Raw genomic sequence first — 25296 nt, forward strand, 5'->3', positions numbered from 1 at the left:
GGAAGACCTCAAAGTACTATTTAGTAACATGAGAGCTCTGTAAAGAAAATAAAGGTTTGCCTCCCAGATTTTCTTACACACGGTCTCTAGGAAGCTTAAGGGCTATTTGTCCCTCAATTGCCCTGGCAGGGGGCCAAGGTAGAGAAGCCTTTATCTGGAAAAACCCTGTGGTTGTGCTGAGGCAATGCTGTGTGTGAGGCAACCCTGTGGGGAGGAGGGTGGAGCGCCCCCACCGAGCCCACAGAGCCAGAGGGCTGGAGCTCAGTCACACCTGTGAAATAGCAGTCACTATGAGGAAAAGGTTCCTTTAAACTACTAACTTTTGGGTCAATTTGTTATATACCAATAGAGTAATATAAAGAGGGACAGAATCGACACACTAGCATGAAAAGGAAAATGGTACATAAAAGAGCGTAGATACTCTTAAAACCATCCAGGGTGATCTTAAAGACAGAATGCGAGAGACATGAAATGATGAATGCTGAAATAAGGAAACAGTAAAAAAAATACGACAGTAGAGAAAGGCAAGCAAGCAAGGAGGGAAAGGGGTAAGAACTCTTGCTGGAGATTCCTTTCTGAACCAAGGAGATAAACAAAAGGCTGGCTTAGGGAAAAAGAAGTCCAGTGTGGCCTCTGAGGGGGCGGGATGGGTCATGGAACTACTGAGAGGCTTCTGACATCATGGAGGCATCACTGAAAAGGCACAGAGTCTCTCCTCAGAGATTATATTCCTTAAGGGAACCATAATTACCAAGTCACTAGGCCTGGCTCTGCAATGACTGATGCTGAAGAGGGAAGAGGGTGATGCAATCTCTCGGAGTAGGGGAATTCATCATTTATTTTGGAAGCAATATCTGGAAAAAGAAAGAACTGCTGGCAAATCTTTAGACTTACATTATTAAGGAGGCCAAGGATGATTACTTAGATGGGGAATGGTTGCTGGAGATGATGTAGTTGCATGGGTCAAAATTTTCATAAAGTTATAAATCTGGGGCTTGAAGTACTGGACAGAGGAGAGGCGGGACTCAGCAATGGAGACATGAGGCCAGTTATGGCACGGGGTGGGGGGATGCCCACCTGACAGGTGCTCTCACCCGGCGAGAGGAAACCCCAAGTGTCCATTACAGGGGGCAGGATGATGCCGGCAGTTCCTGTGCAGGCACGAAAAACTCCCCAAACACAAAGAACAGCAGAGACTGAGATAATTTTAAAAAATTAACAATATAAATAGAGCATAAAAGAATATTTTTTTGATCCAGGAAAAAAACAAAATATCCAATCACATCGACCAAATGGAGTCAATTGCCTAGCACTGTGCTAGGTACTGCAGCGAATACGAAAAACTCAGGGCCTCCAACGTGCTTATTAAACATATAGTTGGAGATTCGAGCTCTTTGTGCAGAAACAACCAGAGGAAGATTCAAGAGAGGACAGTCTGACAAGAAAGTGTCCTCGGGGTGGTGAGGTGAGGTCCAGCGGAGCAGAGCCGCTGGGGAGAGGCAGGGGGCCCAGCAGGGGGGCCCAGCGGAGAGGCAGGGGGCCCAGCGGAGAGGCAGGGGGGTCCAGCGGAGAGGCAGGGGGGCCCAGCGGGAGCAGAGCCGCTGGGGAGAGGCAGGGGGCCCAGCGGAGAGGCAGGGGGGTCCAGCGGGAGCAGAGCTGGCTGGGGAGAGGCAGAGGGCCCAGCGGAGAGGCAGGGGGGCCCCAGCGGAGAGGCAGGGGGGTCCCAGCAGAGAGGCAGGGGGGCCCCAGTGGAGAGGCAGGGGGCCCAGCGGAGAGGCGGGGGGGCCCCAGCGGAGAGGCAGGGGGGCCCCAGCGGAGAGGCGGGGGGCCCAGCGGAGAGGCAGGGGGGCCCCAGCGGAGAGGCGGGGGGCCCAGCGGAGAGGCAGGGGGGCCCCAGCGGAGAGGCAGGGGGGCCCCAGCGGAGAGGCGGGGGGCCCCAGCGGAGAGGCAGGGGGGCCCAGCGGAGAGGCAGGGACCCCAGCGGAGAGGCAGGGGGGCCCCAGCGGAGAGGCAGGGGGGGCCCAGCGGAGAGGCAGGGAGCCCCAGCGGAGCCAGAGGGCAGTCAGGGCGGAGGAAGAGGGACCCCTGCTCTGAGTGTTCACGGGGAGAAGCCTTCCTGGAGGGGCCAGCCGAGGGACACTGGATCTCTGTAGGCAGCAGTGGCGGGGAGTTGATGACTCACAAGCTGGGTCCCCAAGGGTTGAGAGTGATGAGAAAACTGGAATACTGCTATAGGCACCCATTCCTTCATTCCTCAGAAAGTGAGTGCAGATTCGGGGCAAGATGCTGTGCCAGGGCTGTGGAGACACACACACACTCTGTCCTCGAGAGGTACAGACAGGTGGGGGTATGCCCTGGTCTCCAGGGCGCTAGATGGATAACACTCACGGGGCAGAGAGGGCACAGAAGATTCCCTTGTAGATTCTCTGGCCAGGACAATGGAGAGGCTTGGAGGGAGGAATTAGGCATTTTGTCCACCTAGGGCTTGATTCTTTAAAGCAATTTCATAGTTAAAGAACCTAGAGCAAGAGGAAGGTGGATAAAATGGCTCATAAAATCTTGAGTAATTTTTTTTTCTTAGCAGAAAATAGCAATGGCATGTGATCAACAAAGCACATCAGGACAGCATATACCGTGCTCATGGTTAGGAAGAATAAACATCATTAAAATGTCTATACTACCCAAAGCAATGTATAAATTCAATGCAATATCAATTAAAATACCAATGACTTACTTCAAAGTTATAGAACACATATTCCAAAAATTTATATGGAACCAAAAGAGAACACAAATAGCCTCAGCAATCTTGAAAAGGAAGAATAAAGTGGGAGGTATCACACTTCCTGATATCAAGTTATACTACAAGGCCATTGTACTCGAAATGGCCTGGTACTGGCATAAGAACAGGCACATAGATCAATGGAACAGAACAGAGAACCCAGAAATAAACCCACACCTTTATGGACAACTGATATTTGACAAAGGAGTAAGAGTATACAATGGAGTAAAGACAGCCTCTTTAACAAATGGTGTTGGGAAAATTGGACAGCTACCTGCAAAAAAATGAAACTAGACCACCAACTTATACTATTCACAAAAATAAACTCAAATGGATAAAAGACTTAAATGTAAGCCGTGAAACCATAAGCATCTTAGAAGAAAACATAGGCAGTAAGCTCTCTGACATCTCTCACAGCAATATATTTGCTGATTTATCTCCATGGGCAAGTGAAATAAAAGACAAGATAAACAAATGGGACTGTATCAAACTAAAAAGCTGTTGCACAGCTAAAGACAATAAGAACGTAATAAAAAGACAAACTACACAATGGGAGAACATATTTGACAGTACGTCTGAGAAGGGATTAATAACCAAAATTTATAAAGAACTTGTAAAAATCAACAGTAGGAAGATAAACAATCCAATAAAAAAATGGGCAAAAGAAATGAATAGACACTTCTCCAAAGAGGACATACAGATGGCCAATAGACAGATGAAAAAATGTTCAACATCACTAATCATTAGAGAAATGCAAATTAAAACCACAATGAGATACCACCTCACACCAGTCAGAATGGTGCTCATTAACAAAACAACACAAGATAGGTGCTGGCGAGGGTGTGGAGAAAAGGGAACCCTCCTGCTCTGCTGGTGGGAATGCAGACTGGTGCAGCCACTGTGGAAAACAGTATGGAGATTCCTCAAAAAATTAAACATCAAACTGCCTTTTGACGCAGGCATCCCACTTTTAGGAATATATCCCAAGAACACCATATCACTGATTCAAAAGAAGAAATGCACCCCCATGTTCACAATAGTGAAGATCTGGAAACAGCCCAAGTGTCTGTCAGTGGACGAGTAGATTAAAAAGCTTTGGTACATATATACTATGGAATACTACTCTACCACAAGAAATGATGACATTGGATCATTTACAACATTATACTGAGTGAAATAAGTAAATCAGAAAAAACTAAGAACTATATGAATCCATACATAGATGGGACATAAAAATGAGTCTCAGAGATATGAACAAGAATGTGATGGTAATGGGGGGGGGAGGAAGGAGAGAGAAAGGGTGGGGGAAGGGGAGGGGCACAAAGAAAACCAGATAGAAGGTGACGGAAGATAATTTGACTTTGGGTGAGGGGTATGCAACATAATCAAATGTCAAAATAATTTGGAGATGTTTTCTCTGAACATATGTACCCTGATTTATCAATGTCACTGCATTGAAATTAATAAATTAAAAAAAAAGAAATGCACCCCCATGTTTATGGCAGCATTGTTCCACAATAGAGAAGATCTGGAAACAGCCCAAGTGTCCATCAGTGGATGACTGGATTAAAAAGCAATGATCCATATATATAATGGAATACTATGGGGCCATGAAAAAGAAGGAAATCTTACCTTTTGCAACAACATGGATGGACCTAGACACTATTATGTTAAGTGAAATAAGCCAGGCAGAGAAAGAAAAATATCATATGACCTCACTCACTTGAGGAATCCAATGAACATTGTGAACTGAGGAATGGAATTGAGACAGAGGAGGGATCAAAGGAACCGGAGGGAAAGAGAACAGAGGGAAAGGGAATGATAGGATGGGATAAAGCTGTGGGGTGGGGGGCAAGGGACATGTTGAGGGGAATACGGGTGATGCATTCGGGGCAACACTAGAATCTGTGTAAACACAATAAATTAAAATCCATTAAAAAAGAACTGTGATATGGCGAGGGACGACTGTATATGATGTCAGATGGGTACTAGATTTATCGGATATGCACTTTTTAAGTTGTCTCAATGTATAATCATGGGGTTGTATACCTCAAACTAACATAAAATTGTATGTCAACTGCAATTTAAAAATAAAAATATTAAAAATAAAATAAAAATCATACAGGTAATTAGTAAGGTTTTAGGGATACATAACGTAAAAAAGCTGCAAATGGATATAAGTGAGCAGTTGGAAGATTAAAAAGAAATAAAAGGTCATAGGTCGAGGAGACAGAGTTGATCAAATGGCCACCTGTGGTACTATGAGGGCGGCAAATCCTGTGACGAGCAGTCACACAATGGACCATAAAGCTGGATGCATGTGGCCCTGGGAGCCGGCTGGCAGCAGGGCATGACACCGTCGTCATGCATTGGTGGTGGTGGTGGGTTACTGTAGAATATCTTTATGAAGTCTGTTTCCTTTTAGCAACTGTCCCTAAAAGAATAAGACTGGATAGTTGGTGAGAATGTGATACAGAAATCTAAGAAACCATTATTGTAAAATACATTTATATTGTAAGAAAAGAATATTAGGGGAAAAAACAGACAGACCTCGCTTGTTTTAATTAATGAAGCATGGCTTTTTCAAAGGCAAGAGAAGGTGAAAGTTTCCCTGAAATCTGACCAACGACTGATGTCAGGGCACAGGACTAAGGTAGAGGGAAGAACAGGATAACTACAGAACCCATCAGTTGGGACATTTTCATAGTGACTGTCACCTGTTTGGTTTTCTTTGACAGGACAGGAACCGGAGCTGTGTCCTGCTGGGTCGTTCCTACGTCTCTTCCTCCTTCACCATCTGATGCTTCTAGAAAATATAAAGTTTAACAATTAGAAAGCCTCTCCCCTCCTCCACATTGCTACCACTGCTAGTAAATCTTGGTATACCACCTTTCTAGAAGATTCTATGCCTTGCCCTTGATTTAACAATTTCACCTCTAGAAAGATGAGGTTAAAGAAATGACCCAAAATGAAGATAGAGATTTCAGCACCAAGATTGAAGTCTTATATATAAATATAGCTGCAAAACTGAAGATTATCCAACATTTGATGATGTTTTAATTGTGGAACACACACTCACACTGATTTTACAGTTATTAAGTCCTCATTTTCAGGTAGGAAAGCTGATGCTCTTGAGAGGGAATTATAGGTCATGAGCAATTCTTATTTTGAATTACTAAAATCTTTCAACAATGGAAAAAAATAAATTCTTACTCTAAGAATCAGGAAAAATAGAAGTTTCAACAGATTTCTTGTTTAAAGTTCTCTTGAAGAAACAAGGCAACCATAAGTTTCTTACTTTCTTTCGTGTCATACTGCCTTTTAGATTATAGTAGTTGTTCTTTATAAACACATTTTTGAACTTTGACAGGCTTTACTCATTCCCTTTGAGTTTCTCTACATATCTCAAAGTCAGCCTAAAATATGAATTTGTAAGCAAACCTTGGTCAGAATTCATATCTAGCTCCAAATGAACCCATTTGATAGTCTTGAACTTTTAAATGTTTACATACCATGATGATTAATTTAATCAAGTATAAACTTGGTTGAGCCACAGGGTGCCTAGATAGTTGGTCAAACACTATTCTGGATGTTTCTGTGAGACTGTTTCTCAGTGAGATTAACATTTGAATGAGTATATTGAGTAAAATGGACTGCCCTCCCTAACATGGGTGGATCTCATCCAATCATATGAAGGCCTGATAGGCTGCCCCTCCTCTGAGTAAAATAATATTTCCTGGCCTTGACTGGGTAGCTCAGTTGATTACAGAGTCATCGCAATATACCAGTGGTTCTCAAAGTGTGCTCCAGGGCACACTGGTGAGCCCTAGAAGATTTCCAGGTGCGCCCTATGGTATTCCAGAGAAATATGTACCTGGTGGGGACCAAAAAACCAATAGGGTTTTTGGAGTTTAGATTTTTGGGGGACAGAGGTGTGGGGAATTGGCTGTAAGCTGACAGTCTGCCCAACCACCCACCTCACTTGCCTGATTAGGTTGTAAAAGACTGTTAAGCTGTGGTGCTAGATTGTTTACACTACCCCTCATGTTCCCTGGAAAGACTGGAGGCAAGTTTCTTCTATCTTTGTTTGGTGTAAAGTTAAGATGATATGTATGGTGGGGGTTTTCTGCACTCAACACAATTAAGAGTAAAAAGAGAGGAATTCTTCAAAGCATTGACGAGGAAATGAGAGTTTGCCTTTCAAATTTATGCTCAAACATTGAAGAAATCTCTAGGACACATCAGGCTCATGTTTCTCATAAACATAAGAATGAAGAAACTTAACACATTCACGCAGGGACCTGCCACATTTACTAAATCTTTCTAAGAATGTATCTAATATATATATATAAAGATAACATTTTTGCCGTTTTTTATTTTTTAACCCCTCTTTTTTACGAATTCTAAAAAGCATAACTCAAAAAATGTAACATAAAAATGTTTTTAATGTCAGAATAAATTTAATTTTGTCATATTTATTTCACTTAATTACCATAAAAGCACGCTTGAACTTTATATTTTTTCTTTAATATTTGACTTAATTATTATAACATATTTCTCAGAAATTTGTAGAATTTTAAATGTGCCCCAACTTCAAAAAGTTTGAGAACCACTGCAGTATACCAAGGTTTGGGTTCAATTGCTACCCAGTCAAGGCACATTGAATACTCAACCAGTGGATGCATAAATAAGTGGAACAAATCGTTATTTCTCCTCTATCTCTCTCCTTCTCCCCTCCTTTTCTCTCTCTTTTTCCTGCCCCTGGACTTTGAACCGAAACATGGGCTCTTCCTGGACCTGTAGCGTGTCAGACCTCAGACTGAAACTACACCCTCAGGTCTTCTGGATCAATCCACTCTGCAGATCTTGGGACTTGTCAGCCTCCATAACTACATGAGGCGATTACTTACTTTATTTATGTCTATATCTAGATTTATACAGTTATAGATTGAAATATATATCGATCTCATTGGGTTCTGTTTTTCCTGGAGAACTCTGATTCACATACATACTTTCACTGTGTAGCGTGAAAAAAGGACTTCTACCCAATGGAGCAGTAGCATAGAGGATTAATAGAGAATTTGTGTGTGTGTGTGTGTGTGTGTGTGTGTGTGTGTGTGACAGAGACAGAGAGAGGGACAGATAGGGACAGACAGACAGGAAGAGAGAGATGAGAAGCATCAATTCTTCATTGCAGCTCTTTAGTTGTTCATTAATTGCTTTCTCATATGTGCTTTGACCAGGGGGGCTACAGCAGAGCGAGTGACCTCTTGCTCAAGCCAGCATCCCTGGGCTCAAGTCAGCGACCACGGGGTCATGTCTATGATCCCACACTCAAGCCAGCGTCCCTGCACTCAAGCTGGTGAGCTTGTGCTCAAACTGGCACCTCGGGGTTTCGAACATGGGTCCTCTGCATCCCAGTCCGACACTCTATCCACTGCACCACTGCCTGGTCAGGCAACAGAGAATGTTAAATGAGTGATTAAGTTGGCATTAAAAGTATTTATAGCCCTGGCCAGAAGCTCAGTTGGTTAGAGCATCATCCTGATAGGCCAAGGTTGAACCCAGGTCAGGGCACATACAAGAATCACCTGATGAAATCCATAAATAAATGGAACAAATCGATGTGTTCTTTTTTCTCTCTCTCTGTCCCTCTCTCCTTTTTTTTTTTAATCTTCTCTTTTTCTCTTTTGAAAAATAAATAAATATAAAAAATTAAAAGGTATTTATAGAACTTATCCATCTAGGGAGACAGTATTAGTATTCATATTTCCCCCCATTCCTCCTCCTAAGTAAGTACAGCTAAAAACCCTGGACCTGGCATATGTAAAACAAACACAGGAAGCCTTTGAAAGGTGGAGAGAAGATGGCAGACCTGCTAGGGACTTTGGGGCCCACTAAACAACATAAGGATGAGCTACTTCGGTTTTCTTTTCTTTTCTTTTTTTTTTAAATTTTTTTAAATGTTTCCTTTATTTATTTATTTATTTATTTATTTATTTACAGAGACAGAGATAGAGTCAGAGAGAGGGATAGACAGGGACAGACAGACAGGAATGGAGAGATGAGAAGCATCAATTATCAGTTTTTCGTTGTGACACCTTAGTTGTTCATCGATTGCTTTCTCATATGTGCCTTGACTGCGGGCCTTCAGCAGATTGAGTAACCCCTTGCTCGAGCCAGCGACCTTGGGTCCAAGCTGGTGAGTTTTTTGCTCAAACCAGGTGAGCCTGTGCTCAAGCTGGCAACCTCGGGGTCTTGAACCTGGGTCCTTGGCATCCCAGTCCGACGCTCTATCCACTGCGCCAGTGCCTGGTCAGGCCGGTTTTCTTTTGACCATATCATTATCTCAGAGTTGGAGCTTAAAAAGAAGGAACTTGAAAATGGCTGGAGTGGAGGAGGGTGTGGGGGATAAAAAGGGATGGAAGGAGACTTGATTTGGGGTGGTGAACATACCATACACCATATGGAATTGTGCACCTGAAACCTGTATAATTTTGTTCACCAGTGTCACCTCAATAAAGTCAATAAGAAAAATAAATAAATAAAATATTTAACTTTATGTTATATGAATTTCACTTCAATAAAAGAAAATAAAAAAACCACTTTTATAGATATGGACATATATTGTAGAAATAGAAAAACAAACACAGAATGACAAGTATCAAATTCAGGATGATGCTTATAAGAGGAAAAAAATGAGAACAGGATAAAGGCTGCGTTTTCAGGGAACTAAAACTGGGTTTAAGGTTTTATTTCTTAAGTTGGATGATATGGTACATGACTGTTTATTATATTATTCTCAACATGTTTTAGTATTTCTATAACATTTATTAAAAAAAGAAAACTCAGCCCTGGCTCAGTAGCTCAGTTGGTTAAAGCATCGTCCCAAAACACCAAGGTTGTGGATTCGATCCCCAGTCAGGGCACATACAAGAATAAAGCAATGAATGCACAAAGGAAGTGGAACACAAATCAGTGTTTCTCTCCCTCCCTCAAATCAATTGACCAATACATAAGTAAATTTAGAGAAATGAAAAGAAAGCTCATCAAGGGAGATGTCAGGGCTAGAGATCCAGATGGAAGATCCAAGCAGCTTCTACGAGACAGAGCTATTACATATATCTCCACAGGCACACAGATAACAACACTGTTCAACAGTATATTTTAGCCTACAGCACAATATGTGTACACGGTCCGTGCAATGTTTTCTCCTGTGAGATATTGAAAAAAAGAAAGAAAATGCCAATTTGGGACCAGACCAAAAAAAAGGCCCCAACACACGTCTGCTTTGTTTAACAGAATGATCAGGAAAGGGGCAGACTAGCAAGGCTGAAAAGTTTTAGACATTAGTCACTTGACCCCAGCCACCACTGCAGAACAGCTGTGGCCTAGTCCACACCAGCAAAGGCGGAGTGGGGAACCTAGATTTTACCCCGGCAAGGCTGTGATGAGGCACCCTAACTCTTCCTCCACTGCCTCCATCAAGTAGGACTGTAACATCGAACCCCTGACAGAATTTGCATCCCGGAGAAATGGCAATAAACCTGTATTCCCTCCTCTCTTCACCACCACCACTGTAGTAACAGTGATCACAGGGTGAGCCTGGACTTCTGTGTCCTCCCAGCAGTAACGTAGGGCACCTCTCCCTCCCTGCTAGGACAGTACCAGAGAAATCCTAGTAGAGAGTCAGGACTTCCCACACTGCCCAAAGGTAACAAGGTCACATCCACATTAGTGGTTTTAGCAACCATTAAGAAAGCTATAGAAAGAGATACATTCAAAAACACAAAGATAAAACAAAACAGAATCCTAATTATGTTCAAGTAACTCACAGGAAATCAAGGAAGAGAAAACAGAGAAACAAAGCACAGCAAACAGAAAGAAAAAAAAAAACAAAATAATATATCAGATTTAAACCCCAACATATCTATAATTATAATATGAATGGTCTAAACACACCAATTAAAGACATTGGCAAAGTGGATTAAAAGAGATGACAACTATATGCTGATTAAAAAAAACTTATCTTAAATATAACAATCTAGGCAAGTTGAAAGTAAAATGATAGGAAGAAAAATATCATACAAATATTGATCAAAAGAAAGCAGGAGTGACTATATTAATATCAGATAAAGTAAACTTCTGAGCAAATAAAATTACTGCAGAAATAGGACATTATATAATGACAAAAGAGTGAATCTGGCAAGAAGACATAGCAATCTTAAATGCATATGCACCAAACAACAGAGCTACAAAATATGGGAAGCAAAAACTGGCAAAAATGAAAGAAACAGACAAACCTACAATTAAGTCACACACTTCAACAGTTCTCTCAAAAATTTAATGACTAGATAGAAAATCAGCAAGGATAGGCCCTGGCCGGTTGGCTCAGCGGTAGAGCCTCAGCCTGGCGTGCAGGAGTCCCGGGTTTGATTCCCGGCCAGGGCACACAGGAGAAGCGTCCATTTGCTTCTCCATCCCTCCCCCTCTCCTTCCTCTCTGTCTCTCTCTTCCCCTCCCACAGCGAGGCTCCATTGGAGCAAAGATGGCCCGGGCACTGGGGATGGCTCTGTGGCCTCTGCCTCGGGCGCTAGAATGGCTCTGGACGCAACAGAGCGACGCCCCAGAGGGGCAAAGCATCGCCCCCTGGTGGGCGTGCCGGGTGGATCCCGGTCGGGCGCATGCGGGAGTCTGACTGCCTCCCCGTTTCCAGCTTCGGAAAAAAGAAAAAAAAAAAAAGAAAATCAGCAAGGACAAAGAAGAACTGAGTGACACCATTTACCAACAGGATCTGAGCAACAGCAGAACACTCCATTCAACAACAGAATACATATTATTTTCAAGTGTTATGGAACATATACTAATATAGACCACCATACTGTAGGGCCTAAAACTGCCCTAGAAAAAAACTGAAACTGATAAACGGCATGTATAAAAAACCTACAGCAAACATTATATATAATGGAAGACTGACTGCTTTTCCCTGTATGGGAACAAAATAAGGATGTCTGTTCTGACCAATATTATTCAATATTGTGCTAGAACTTTTAACCAGTGCAATAAGATAAGAAAGTAAAATAAAAGGCATATGCATCAGAAAGGAAGAAATCAAACTACTCCCACTTGAAGATGACATAATTGTTTACATAGAAAACCTCAAGGAATCTTAAAAAAATAAATTCCCTACTAGAACTGATAAGAGAGTTAGCAAAGTTGTAAACTAAAAGATAAACATGCAAAAGTCAATTTGATTTCTATATACTAGCAGTGAGCATGTGAACACAAAAAATAAAAACACAATGCCATTATAATTGCTATCTCCCCCTCCGAAATACTTAGGTGTAAATTTAACAAAAACTATACAGAACTGGCATGATGGAGACCACAAACGCAGATAAAATAAATCAAAGACCTAAATGAATGGAGAGATATATGTATTGTATTCATGAATTGGAAGACAAATCATAGGAAAGATACCAGTGCTCCTCAAAATGCTGTACAGGCGTAACAAATTTCTAACAAAATCCCAGCAGGATTTTCTCTAGATGTATACAATGATTATAAAATTTATGCAGAATGGCAAAGGAACTAGAATAGTTAAAACAATTTTGAAAAAGAATAATCAAGTGGGAGAAATTAGTTTATGCAATTTCAAGACTTATATAGCTACAAAAAGAATATACACCCAGAAAAAGACCCACACAAATAGGCCCAACTGATTTCTGACAAAAGTACAAAAGGAATTCAATGAAGAAAAGATAGTCTCTTCAACAAACGGAGAAAATTTTGTCAGGCAAAAAAATTAATCCTTACCTAAGTTCACACCTAATACAAAAATAAACTTGAAATGGACCACAGACCTAAATGTAAAATGTAAAACTATAAACCCTTTAGAAAAAAAGCCTTATACGATATAGAGTTAGGCAAACAGTTCTTAATTTTGATACCAAAAGTACAATCAATAAAAAAATAATTAATGTTAGACTTTATCCAAATAGAAAACTTTTCCTTTGCAAAGATCCCATTAAGAGGATGGAAAAACAAGATACAGAGTGGGAAAAATAGTTATAAACCACATATCTCACAAAGGACAGACTAGTATCTAGACAGCATAACAAAAAAATCTCAGAATTCAACAGTAAAAATCCAGACAATCTCCTGGCCTGTGGTGTCACATTTGATAGAGTGTGGAACTGGAATGCTGAGGTTGCTGGTTTGAAACCCTGGGCTTGCTGGGTCAAAGCACATATGCCAAGCAGCAAGCAAACTATTGATTAAACTGAAGCAACTATACTTCTTGTCCCCCTCGCACCGCCATCTCTCTGTAAAATCAATAAATAAAATTCTAAAAAAACCCTAGACAATCAAATTAGGAAGTGGCAAAGTACATGACCAGATATTTCACTGAAGAGGAGATATACTCTGGCAAATAAGTACATTACAATATGTTCCACATTATTGAGCACTAGGAAATGCAAATTAAAACTAGGAGTTATTAGTAAAAGCCTATTAATGGCTAACATGTGAAAAACGGCTTCAACAGCAAATGCTGGTGAGTGAAGGTGCGGAGAGACTGTATTACTCACACACTGCAGGGGGAAGGGAAAATGGGACATCCTCTTCCATTCCACTCATGGAAAATAGTTTTAGCAGTTTCTTTAAAAAACTAAGCCAGCAACTACTAGGTAACACAGCAATTGTACTCCTGGGCATTTGTCCCAGAGAAATAAAAACATGTTTCTATAACAACCTGTATACAAATATTTACAGCAGCTTTATTATATATAATAGCCTAAAAACGAAACAACCCAAAATAGCCTTCAATGGGTGCATGCGGCATATACACCATGGAATACTTAATCAGCAATAAAAAAATGAACTATTGATACACACAGAAATTAATACCCAGAGAATTATGCTGAGTGAAAAAAGCTTATCCCTAAAGGCCAAAAGGTAACATATTGTGAGATTTCACTTATATAACATTGATGAAATGACAAAATGATAGAAATGTAGAACAGAATAGTGGTTACAGGGAGTTGAGGGGGTGGGGCTGGGAGGGAAGTAGGCGTGGCTACAAAAGAGCAACAGGAAGGACTCTTATTGGGATGGAAATGTTCTGTATCCTCACCGTGTCAACGTCAGTATCCTTGTTTTGATATTGTCTTATAGTTTTGCAAGTTTGTTATCACTGAAGTAATCTGGGAAAGGGGACATGTGATCCCTTCATATTGTTTTTAACAGCTGCATGCCAATCTACAACGATTTCAAAACAAAAAATTTAATTAGAAAAAAAGTCTTTAAAGGAAGTCCGTCCTCTTCTTTGGGAAGCCCATAATTTTGCTGGAAAATCTCAGAGGTGTGTGATTGGCTGTGGACCAGACTAGAGCACCACCCAGTGCCGCGGCTGCCCCATCCGGGAAGTCCTGACTCAGCCAGGAGGGCGCTGGATTCAAAGGACACCAGTCAACCCAAGTAGGACACAGTGGAGTCTTTTTAAAATTTTTTATTTAGTTATTCATTTTAGAGAGGAGAGAGAATGAGAGAAAGAGAGAGAGAGAGAGAGAGAGAGAAAGGGAGGAGGAGCAGGAAGCATCAACTCTCATATGTGCCTTGACCAGACAAGTGCAGGGTTTTGAACCAGCGACCTTAGCGTTCCAGGTCGACACTTTATCCACTGCGCCCCCACAGGTCAGGCCCACAGTGGAGTCTTAAAAAAGGAAAAAGCAGGCCTGACCTGTGGTGGCGCAACGGATAAAGTGTCGACCTGGAAATGCTGAGGTCGCCGGTTCGAAACCCTGGGCTTGCCTGGTCAAGGCACATATGGGAGTTGATGCTTCCAGCTCCTCCCCCCTTTCTCTCTCTCTGTCTCTCCTCGCTCCCTCTCCTCTCTAAAATGAATGAATGAATAAATAAATAAATAAATTTAAAAAAAAAAGGAAAAAACCCGAGTTTTACAGTGAAAGAAAATACAGAATGCCCTGTTAAATTTGAATTTCATATGCACATTGAAAACTTTTTAGACTAGGTTAAGTCCCAAGTATTTCATGGGGAATATCTCAATTACTCTCTATTTATGTGAAATTCAAATTTAATTTTTCATGTGTATGTTTACTTGCTAAATCTGGGAACCTTACTTGGGGAATATCTTTCTCCCGAAAAGGCCACCTTTAGTCCTGTGACATGTCTTAGACTGGCTTCCATTCCTGGTGTTCCCTTTTCTCTTAGCACCCTCCTAGCCACCTTTATCTGGAACCCCTTAGGTAAGCCCGTGCTAAGATTACACAGTCCCACTTCTTCCTCCTGCCTCCGCACTTGCACGCTCATTGTACCTTGTAAATCACAGCGTGTGCTGGTATTGCACACGTTAGGCTTTCTCTCCATCTCAACTATAAATAGTGTGGGGGTGCCCATGAGTACCTCAAGTTCTTGACCCAGTGTTGATTACAAATAAAAAGCATTCCTTTCTATTGCTTTATCTACATTTATATTATAAAAGTAATACATATTCTATATAAAACATTAACCCCCTTACTTAATTCTTTTATCCTTTTATTTGCTTTAAAAATCACTTTAAGATAAAAAGGATGAAATACAAAATAAATAACTGTCAGGATCAAAGCCATAAATGTTTAAAAATCAAGCAATGCTCTTAAAAAATGTTCTGAATTCTGTATTCCTCCATTTTCCAGTATCTAAAAACGGAAGCATAGACACAGTCTGTGTTTAAGTAATATTGCTGAAGAAGCATATTTTTAAAGGTACGTGACTCTTACACAATAAAACCCCATGAGAAATATTTAAATACTTTGTTAATCAAATGCTCTAAATATGAGTTACTTCTTGTTCCAAAAAATTATTTCATTTGAAACCTTCTAATTTATAAAATGACATCATCTCATATCACCATAGGTTGAATATATTAGTTGTTTCTTTAGTCTGTGATGTTTTTGGGTTCCAAAGAGAAAAGTGATTTTCCGAAAGCTAAGTATGCTAGTTCTGTGATCTCCATTAAGATAGCACTGAAAGAAAAGTATGGAGACCCAAGTGAGCCAGCCTGGGTCCAGCACCAGGGTCCCTCTAGAATTGCTGGCGTTGGAGCAGGTTACGCCAGACCGGAGCCACTCAGTTCCAGTGGCTGGCGGAGCCCAAGGACTGGAGCCGCCATGGCCAAGCCACCTCGTCTCCAAGTCCCTGCGTCTACTTTAAAATTAAAAAAAAAGATATCACCAAATGAAATTTGTTGAATTCTTCTAAAAGAGGAGTCAAAATTACTGCTCTTTTAATGTAGCAAAAGGAGCAGGCTGAAATAAGTCTTTTCTTTTCTTCAATCCTGTCTTCGTTCCCTTCATGAGAAACATCAGAAGTCCAGTTTCCCGGCAACGTCCTGAAGCTTCTAAGTACTTGTTTGCATGAACCCTTTCTAGGCTCTGGGAGAGACTCTGGCAATAAATCACAGAGTCAATTTTTCTTTAAAACTTTGTAAAAGAAACATATTTGGGCCCTGGCCGGTTGGCTCAGTGGTAGAGCATCGGCCTGGCGTGCAAGGGGTCCCGGGTTCGATTCCCGGCCAGGGCACACAGGAAAAGCGCCCATCTGCTTCTCCACCCCTCCCCCTCTCCTTCCTCTCTGTCTCTCTCTTCCCCTCCCGCAGCGAGGCTCCATTGGAGCAAAGATGGCCCGGGCGCTGGGGATGGCTCCTTGGCCTCTGCCTCAGGCGCTAGAGTGGCTCTGGTTGCGGCAGAGCGACGCCCCGGAGGGGCAGAGCATCGCCCCCTGGTGGGCAGAGCGTTGCCCCTGGTGGGCGTGCCGGGTGGATCCCGGTCGGGCGCATGCGGGAGTCTGTCTGACTGTCTCTCCCCATTTCCAGCTTCGGAAAAATACAAAAAAAAAAAAAAAAAAAAAAAAAAGTAAAGAAACATATTTGAACCACAATACGTTAATGCCACTGTCTTTTTCCAATCAGAATTCTCTGTTGGAGTGGGAGTAGAGAGCCATTTTGGGGATACAGTTAAAGGAAGCTGGTTGAACATACACTTGATATGAGTGTAATGGGATATCATGTGAGTCACAATCAGATAGTCTGTAGTTAAACGATTGCTACTATCCTAGGGTAGGAATGCTTCAAGGAATAATACTACCATGCTGTGCTAACCAGACAGCCTGATCCGAAGTGAGGGGGGCCAGATGTTGTATACGGTGACTCAGACGTGCCTGCAGCACCCATCCCCAGAGCTAAGTGGGAAGTGGACCAGAAGTCAGGTTCAGGATGCAGAGAACCAGGAACTAGCCAGTGAAACATTCTTCCAATCATCAAAGATGTAAAATAGAAGGTCTTTGCTGTAGGAATACAGTGACAGTGCATTTTACCTGGTTTTAAAATTATTTTTATTTATTTATTCATTTTAGAGGAGAGAGAGAGAGAGAGAGAGAGAGAGAGAAGGGGGGAGGAGCAGGAAGCTTCAACTCCCATATGTGCCTTGACCGGGCAAGCCCAGGGTTTTGAACCGACAACCTCAGCATTCCAGGTCAACGCTTTATCCACTGCGCCACCACAGGTCAGGCTACCTGGTTTTAAAGAAACCATATTTTTTATTTGATGAGGTAAAATAACATTTTTCAGAATTCCTGCATTTGTAGCAGTACCATTGTGATTCTTATTTAAAATAACTTATCTCAGATCTAATTTTGACCAATAATTTTATATTCTTTATCTGAGAAGGGCCCCCAAATTGTGTAAGCTTTAGGCCTCACAAAAACCTAGATCTGCCGTGGCTAGCAACCTGCTAAGCTCTCTTATTAGTTCTCACAGCTTTGCAACACAGCAAATTGCTGAAACATACAACATGAATGAGTTTCAAAACACTGACGCTAAGTCACAGAAGACTGAGTCAGGAGGCTACATCATGTGTGATTCCATTTATTTAACACTCTAGCTTATTTAAAACTATAGGGACAAAAAACAGGTCAGTAGTCACCCAGCACCAGAGATGAGAGACCTGGAAATTTTCTAAATTGTCATGATGACTGCACAACTGTATGCATTAATCAAAATTTATAGAACTGTACACCAGAAGGGCTAGTTTTACTATATGTAAATTACTCCCCAATAAACCTGACTTCAAAAGATAATAGAAGCTAATTTTCATAAACAATTTGTAACCCTTGCACAATACAACACAACTAACTGACAGGAGTAGGATTTGAATCCCAGGCATACAAAACCTAGAGTCCACAATCTAAACACAGCCCTGCATGAAAAGATGCTTCTTACAGCTTAATGATGTTTCCTTTCTTAAATTTTGATTTTCTTCAATTACAATTAACATTCAACATTAGTTTCATGTGCACAGTGTTAGATTCAGGGAGGTGTGCTGTGGCTGCCAGAGTGTAACTATTGAAGGAGCAGGAACAGGGAATGCTGAAGTGCCGTGGCTGCCAGAATGTATCTATTGAAGGAGCAGGAACAGAGAGTGCTGATAGGGCCCCTGTGAGGCTGAGAACAAAGAAGGTCAGAGACCCTTATCAGAAGTTTATGTTTGAAATTCGCCACTAAGCTAAACCCGGCCCCTGTTGCTATGCCGGCCCGTGTTGCTATGCTGTGTGCGACCTCCCTAGCGAATAGCTAACTGCCACATCTGCTTCTGTATAATGCTTGCTCACTTAGGATATATAAGGACCTAGCTGTAAGCGCCAGGCGCAACTCTCGTTTGCAGCTCCTTGTGAGTATGGTGTCTCCGGACATCTTGGGAGTTCGCCCCTGAGCAGGTTAAACTGGCCAATAAAGTACCATCTACACTCCTGAAAGTCTCCGACATTTGTTCTTGCACCCAGTGGATGCAACACACAGCATAACGATTAGATACTTACAGAATTCACAAAGTTATCCCTCAGTTAGTTTAGTGCTTACCAGGCACCACACTTAATTATTATAATATTGTTGACGATGTCCCCTATGCTGTATTTTACATTCTCATGACTATTTTGTAACTGCCAGTTTGTGCTTGATCTCTTCACCTTACCCAGCCTCCCAAACTCCACCCCATCTGGCAATCATCAGTTCTCTGAATTTGTGTTTCTGCTTTGTTTATTTTATTTTTAAATTTTTAATGTTTATTTTATTGAATTTAGAGAGAGAGGAAAAGAGGGAGGGAGGGAGGAAGGGAGAGAGGAAGAGAGAGAGAGAGAGAGAGAGAGAGAGAGAGAGAGAAAGGAACATCCATCAGTTCCTGTCTGTGCCTTGACTGGGGATCGAACCAGTAAGCTCTGCGCTTCGGGATGATGATCTAATCACCTGAGCTATGTAGCCCAGGCCATTTTGTTTTATCAGATTTCACAAATAAGTGAAACCATGTGGTATTTGTCCTTTTCTGTCTGACTTATTTCACTCCGTATAATACATTCTACATACATCTATGTTGTTACAAATGATAAGATTTCACTTCTTTTTATGACCGTGTAAATATCCCATTATATATTCAGCGTTTGGCAAAAGGACATTTACAGTTGTGAATATGCAAGAGTTTATTCTATGATTATTGATTAATATGAACAACTGTAAACCTACTTTTTCCCCACCCTGTATGTACCACATCTTCTTCATCCAGTGTAATCACATTTCCTTTAGTCCTTGTTTGCTAAGAGATCTGTTTTTCTTTACATCATGAATCTATGTTAAATTTAATGCAACTGTTAGGTAGGAAAAGCAGTTACTAGGACAGGAAAAAGGGAGGGGAGGAAAATAGGATGTTTAGCTCACCCACTGAAGGAGGGAGTCAGCAGTCTTAAGACCTGCCAAAACAAAATAATCAGATGTTTAAACAACCTTGAAACGCTACATGTGAGTCCCAGTATCAGGGAAGGGGAGCCTAGAAACCCTTTACATTCAACCTGATAACCGGGAAACAAAGCCTTGAGGCTAAGACCCAGCAAGGGAGGGTTTGGCGTGCTCAGGCTGACTTTGCCTGCATGTGCCCTGTGCCCAGGTTATAGCTTTGCTCAATCAACTGCTTGCTTTGCTTAAATGCTGCACCCCGTCTCTCACCTGAATTCTTTCTTGTGAGTGCAACAAGAACCAAGGAGGGAGAAGTCCCTTGGATTCAGGCCTCCTCCGGTGCCACAGTGATTTCTATTTTTACATTTATGGAGATGGGTTTTTCCTACTATCTGTTAATGTGGTGAACTGTAAAAACAGGCTGTTACTTCTAGGATAAATCCCAATTGGTCATGACGTATTTCTTTTTAAATGTTTTACTTCTTTTTGAGTTAACATTTTATTTAAACTTTTTTTTTTCAAATCAATGTTCAAAAGCGAGGTTGACGTAATTTTCCTATCTAGTACAGTACTATTCTTTGTCTAGTGCAGGTCTTGAGGTTATATTAGAATTGGGAAATGCCTCCTTGTTTTCTATCCTCTGAAATAGTATATATATATAGTTGAGATGATCCGTTCCCTGATACTTGGTAAAATCTGTCAGTAAAACAAGCAGAAGCCAATCAGAGAAAGTAAAATACTGGATGATCTCCTTATATGTGGAATCTAATGAACACAATAAACTGAGGAACAGAATAGAAACAGAGGCGGGGTCACAGGGAACAGATGGACAGCTGTCAGAGGGAAGGGGAGACAGGATCAAAGAAGGTGAAGGGATTAGCCAAAAACATACATACATAACACACAGATACAGACAACAGGGCGGGAATGACCAGAGGGAAAGGGGGCTGATAGCAGGGGGAAGAGGTCTCGGGGGGAATGGGGGTGCAGAGAGACTGTGCATGGGGCATGGGAGACATGATGCAGTGTGTAGAGGGTGTTATATTGAGTGGGACATTTGAAACCATGTCAACACAATAAATTAAAAACAAACCAAGAGGAATGTTGTATTTTGGGGGGTAAGGTTTAACAAATACTTTAATTTCTAATGTTTATATGATTATTCAGGTTTTCCTATTTATTTTTTACGGTTTTGATAAGTGCTGATTTTCTAGGTAACTGGTTGTTTTGTCTAATTTTTCAAATTCTTTAGAGAGAGTTGATCATTATGTGTAGCTATGTCTTCTTTTTTTTCTCTCCCATTTTTAAATTTGCATCTTCTTTTTTCTTGCTTAACCTTGGAGAGGTCTTTCTTTAAAAAAACAAAATAGGCCCTGGCCGGTTAGCTCAGTGGCTGAGCGTCGGCCTGGTGTGCAGGAGTCCCGGGTTCGATTCCCGGCCAGGGCACACAGGAGAAGCGCCCATCTGCTTCTCCACCCCTCCCCCTCTCCTTCCTCTCTGTCTCTCTCTTCCCCTCCCGCAGCCAAGGCTCCATTGGAGCAAAAGTTTGCCTGGGTGCTGAGGACAGCTCCATGGCCTCTGCCTCAGGCGCTAGAATGGCTCTGGTTGCAACAGAGCAGCACCCCAGATGGGCAGAGCATCGCCCCCTGGTGGACAATGCCGAGTGGATCCCAGTCGGGCGCATGTGGGAGTCTGTCTGACTGCCTCCCCGTTTCCAACTTCAGAAAAATGCAAAATAATAATAATAAGAAGAAGAACAGGTTCTTGACTGACCAGTGGTAGCTCAGTGGATAGAGCACTGACCTGGGACACTGAGGTCTGAGGATTGAAAACCGGAGCCCTCTGGCTTAAGCGTGGCTCATCCGGCTTGAGCGCAGGGTCAACAGCTTGAGGGTGGAATCATAGACACCATCCTAAGGTCTCTGGCCAGAGCAAGGGGTCACTGGCTCAGCTTCAGCCCTCCTCCTGGTCAAGGCTCATATGAAGAGCAATGAACAACTAAGGAGTCGCAATACGAGTTGATGCTTCTCATCTCCCTCCCTTCCTGTCTCTTTCTCTCTAAAACAAACAAAAACAGGTTTTGTGTTTATAGATGCTTATTGCATCTTTGATTTCTATTATACTAATTGATGTTCTTTACTTTCTTTTCTTTAGGTTTGTTTACTGTATTGATTTTCTAATTTTTGAAGTTGGATATTTAGCTCACTAAGTCTTCCTTTTTCTGATGTAATGAGCATTAAGGATATATATTCTTTTTAAATATAACGTAAGCTGAACACCATACCCTTTAATATTATAGCATTTTCATTATCATTTAATTCTAATTATTTTATAGTTTCCATAATGAATTTTCTTTGACTAACAAGTTATTTAGAAGTGTGTTTTTAAATTTCCAAATTTTTTTTTTAGGTGAGAGGAGGGGAGATAGTGAGGCAGACTCCCGCATGTGCCCCGATGGGGATCCACCCGGCAACCCTGTCTGGGGCCGATGCTTGGATTCCGAGCCAGTGGTGGGATTCAAATAATTTAACAACCGGTTCTCTGCCCTAAAGACTATTTTAAGTATAAAAAAGAAATACCAAAAGGTAGCTTATTATTTTATGAATTTAATACTTAAATAAGAACAATAAAAGAGGTACACAAAACTAGATTGTTATAAGAATTTTAAAATATTAATGAAAAATATTTAAAAAATACCTGACAAAAAACAATAAAACTGTTATTTAAGATATATCCATATTACTTCTTGATTGGCAACCTCACTTGCAATTCTTCTCACCTATGGATGGAATGAACATTACTACAGGAGCTTAGAATACGCTGTTGTGCAGATGAATGTTAAAAAAGAATAAGGAATGTACATTTGTGATTTCCACATTGGGCGGCTGCCCAGGCACCCACCTTAGAGAGAACCCTGATTACAAGTGTCATTTTAACAACCAGTTTGCCGAACTCAACAAAAAATTAGGTATCGGTTCTGTCAAACTGGCGTGAACCGGCTGAATCCCACCACTGTACCGAACTATTTTTAGCATCTGAGACTGAGGTGCTTGAACCAACCAGCTGCCCTGAGCACCTGGGACCAATGGAGCCCTGGCTGTGGGAGCGGAAGAGGGAGAGAAGTGGGACAGGGTGGGGGAGAGAAGCAGATGGTCACTCTTCCAGTCTCTTGACCGGAAATCAAACCCAGGATGTCCAGACACCGGGCCAACACTCTATCCACTGAGCAAACTGGCCAGGGTTTAATCCTGTTTTAAAAATCTGTTATGGCCCTGGCCGGTTGGCTCAGCGGTAGAGCGTCGGCCTGGCGTGCGGGGGACCCAGGTTCGATTCCTGGCCAGGGCACATAAGAGAAGCGCCCATTTGCTTCTCCACCCCCCCCTCCTTCCTCTCTGTCTCTCTCTTCCCCTCCCGCAGCCAAGGCTCCATTGGAGCAAAAATGGTCCAGGCGCTGGGGATGTCTCCTTGGCCTCTGCCCCAGGCACTGGAGTGGCTCTGGTTGCGACAGAGCGACGCCCCGGAGGGGCAGAGCATCGCCCCCTGGTGGGCGTGCCGGGTGGATCCCGGTCGGGCGCATGCGGGAGTCTGTCTGACTGTCTCTCCCCGTTTCCAGCTTCAGAAAAAAAAAAAATAATAAATAATAAAAATAAAAATCTGTTAAATTTTATGAATTTTTATCTGCTTTATCTATCACCTACTTACATGTGAATTAATACCTCCCACTCTTATTTTGAATTTGATTATGTTTTAATTTTATCAGTTTTCATTTACCTATCTCATAGGTATGTTAGGTGCATGCAAATTGAGAATTCTTACAACTTTTTGTTGGTTGAATTATTCCTTTTATCATTATGTCGTGAAGCAGTTTTAAAAACTTATCCTTGTTTAATTGATTCAATTTGACTTAAGGGGACTTTTCTATATTGATAGAGGTAGTCAGCTGTGCTATGAGAAATCGAACTATAAACACTGAAAACTAATGCTGGAGACACAGCTGTACTTAACAGTCAAAAGTGTTTTTGCTTAAAATTACTCATCCCTAGTAGCCAGAATGTTGTATTTGGCAGGGAAGGATGGGCTGGGAACTACTCTCCAAGATCCATGCTCCCAGCTCATTAAGACATTCCCACCAGCATCACTGAGAAAGAACACAGTTCCGACATCCAGAGTACGGGACCCTGTGAAGAATGAGCTTAGTTAGGGCCCCAAGGCCAAGCCAGCGAGACAGAACACGGCAGCAGAGGGGAGAAGAGGCGCGGGAGTGGAGGGAAGGAACAAACAGTCTAAAGCACGCCGATGAGAAGGGGCTCCCAGTTCCGACTCCACTTACACTAACTGTGGTCACGGGCCATCATTTACTGTTTCTCCACACTTTTCAAAATCATTGCTACAGCTTTGACATGACCAGAGAATAACAACTTATAACACTGGGGAACAATTTTTTTTCATTTTTTGTTGCATCGCTGATTCCAAATCTGAAATCCGTTTTTTGGTGCATGCTCCAGTTTTTATGCAATTTTAATTTCTTTTTGTTACAGTTAATGGCATGCATTGGTTTTTAAATTGGAGTTAAAGGGCAACGACTCTTGGATTGAACATAACCGCAAGGCAATTTATGTTTTACAGACATCACTTTTACATAATTGTAGTTGTTTTTAAATGTAAAAAATTAACATCTGTTAAAAACACCCTCTTATTTTGTTTTAAGATTGAATCATGGCTTCTTTGAGTAGGTGTAAAAGTAAGAATAGTCCTGACACCTTCTGTTATATATGTGGCTGTTACACATTTCAATGTCAAAGGCGCAATATTTCATCATTTGTGACACGTGCATATATTGCCTATTTTCAGCAGTTCCAATTGATTGTTCAACGCATCTGTGAGAAGATTATAATGACATAAAAATTGTCCTTGACTTTCTGAAGTATGAGGAGCATAACTGGATCATTTGTGTGGATCTTAAAATGGTAAATTTCCTGCTAGGACAACAGAGAGGTTTCACGAAGTATCCTTGCTTTCTGTGTTTGTGTGACAGCCAAGCTCGGGAGAAACACTGGACACAGAAGGAGTGGCCGAAACGTGAAGCTCTGGAAGTAGGGATGCAAAATATTGTGAATGAACCTGTAGTTAATCGAGACAGGATCATTTTCCCCCACTTCACATCAAACTTGGCTTAATGAAGCAGTTTGTTTTCATAGAGAATAGAGAAAGTGAATGCTTTCAACATATTATTTGTTTTTCCTGCCTTGTCTTTTGAGAAGATAAAAGCAGGTGTATTTGATGGACCTCAAATTCAAACCCTCATATATGATGAAGAATTTGCCAGGAAGATGAATAAGGAGGAGAAAGCAGCATGGCAGTCTTTTGTGGCAGTTACAAAGAACTTCCTTGGCAACAAAAAAGCAGGAAACTATGAACTTCTGGTTCAAAGGATGCTGTTGGCTTTCCGCGACATTGGATGTAACATGAGCATTAAGATTCACTTCTTAAACAGTCACCTTGATAAGTTTCCCGAAAATCTTGGAGCTGTTAGTGATGGCAGACTCCTCATGGAGCATCAAACGAGATTTTCTTCAACAAGTAAGTACACAAACGCAAGAGCTACAAATGCAAATTTTTGCCTGAATAGAATTTAAATAAGTTTTGCACAGAGCAGATTTTATGATTAAAATAAGTGTTTTAATATGTTCTATTTCAAAATTGTAGACAAATTCTGATGCAATCATATCTTTTAGTGTAT

At 41.6% G+C, this 25296-nt stretch overlaps 1 protein-coding gene across 6 annotated transcripts in view; it reads right to left on the minus strand.

Moving 5' to 3' along the window:
- The window catches only part of CMSS1 (cms1 ribosomal small subunit homolog), a 430962-nt gene that overhangs the window by 43975 nt on the left and 361691 nt on the right, over positions 1–25296 (minus strand). For all 6 annotated transcript variants that reach the window (XM_066241796.1, XM_066241795.1, XM_066241794.1 and 3 more), the window contains one exon: positions 5497–5585. In XM_066241796.1, the coding sequence (XP_066097893.1) occupies positions 5497–5585 (89 nt within the window). The remainder of the gene's footprint in view (positions 1–5496; positions 5586–25296) is intronic.

The sequence above is a fragment of the Saccopteryx bilineata genome, chromosome 8 (assembly GCF_036850765.1).
Source record: "Saccopteryx bilineata isolate mSacBil1 chromosome 8, mSacBil1_pri_phased_curated, whole genome shotgun sequence".
Lineage (NCBI taxonomy): Eukaryota > Metazoa > Chordata > Mammalia > Chiroptera > Emballonuridae > Saccopteryx > Saccopteryx bilineata.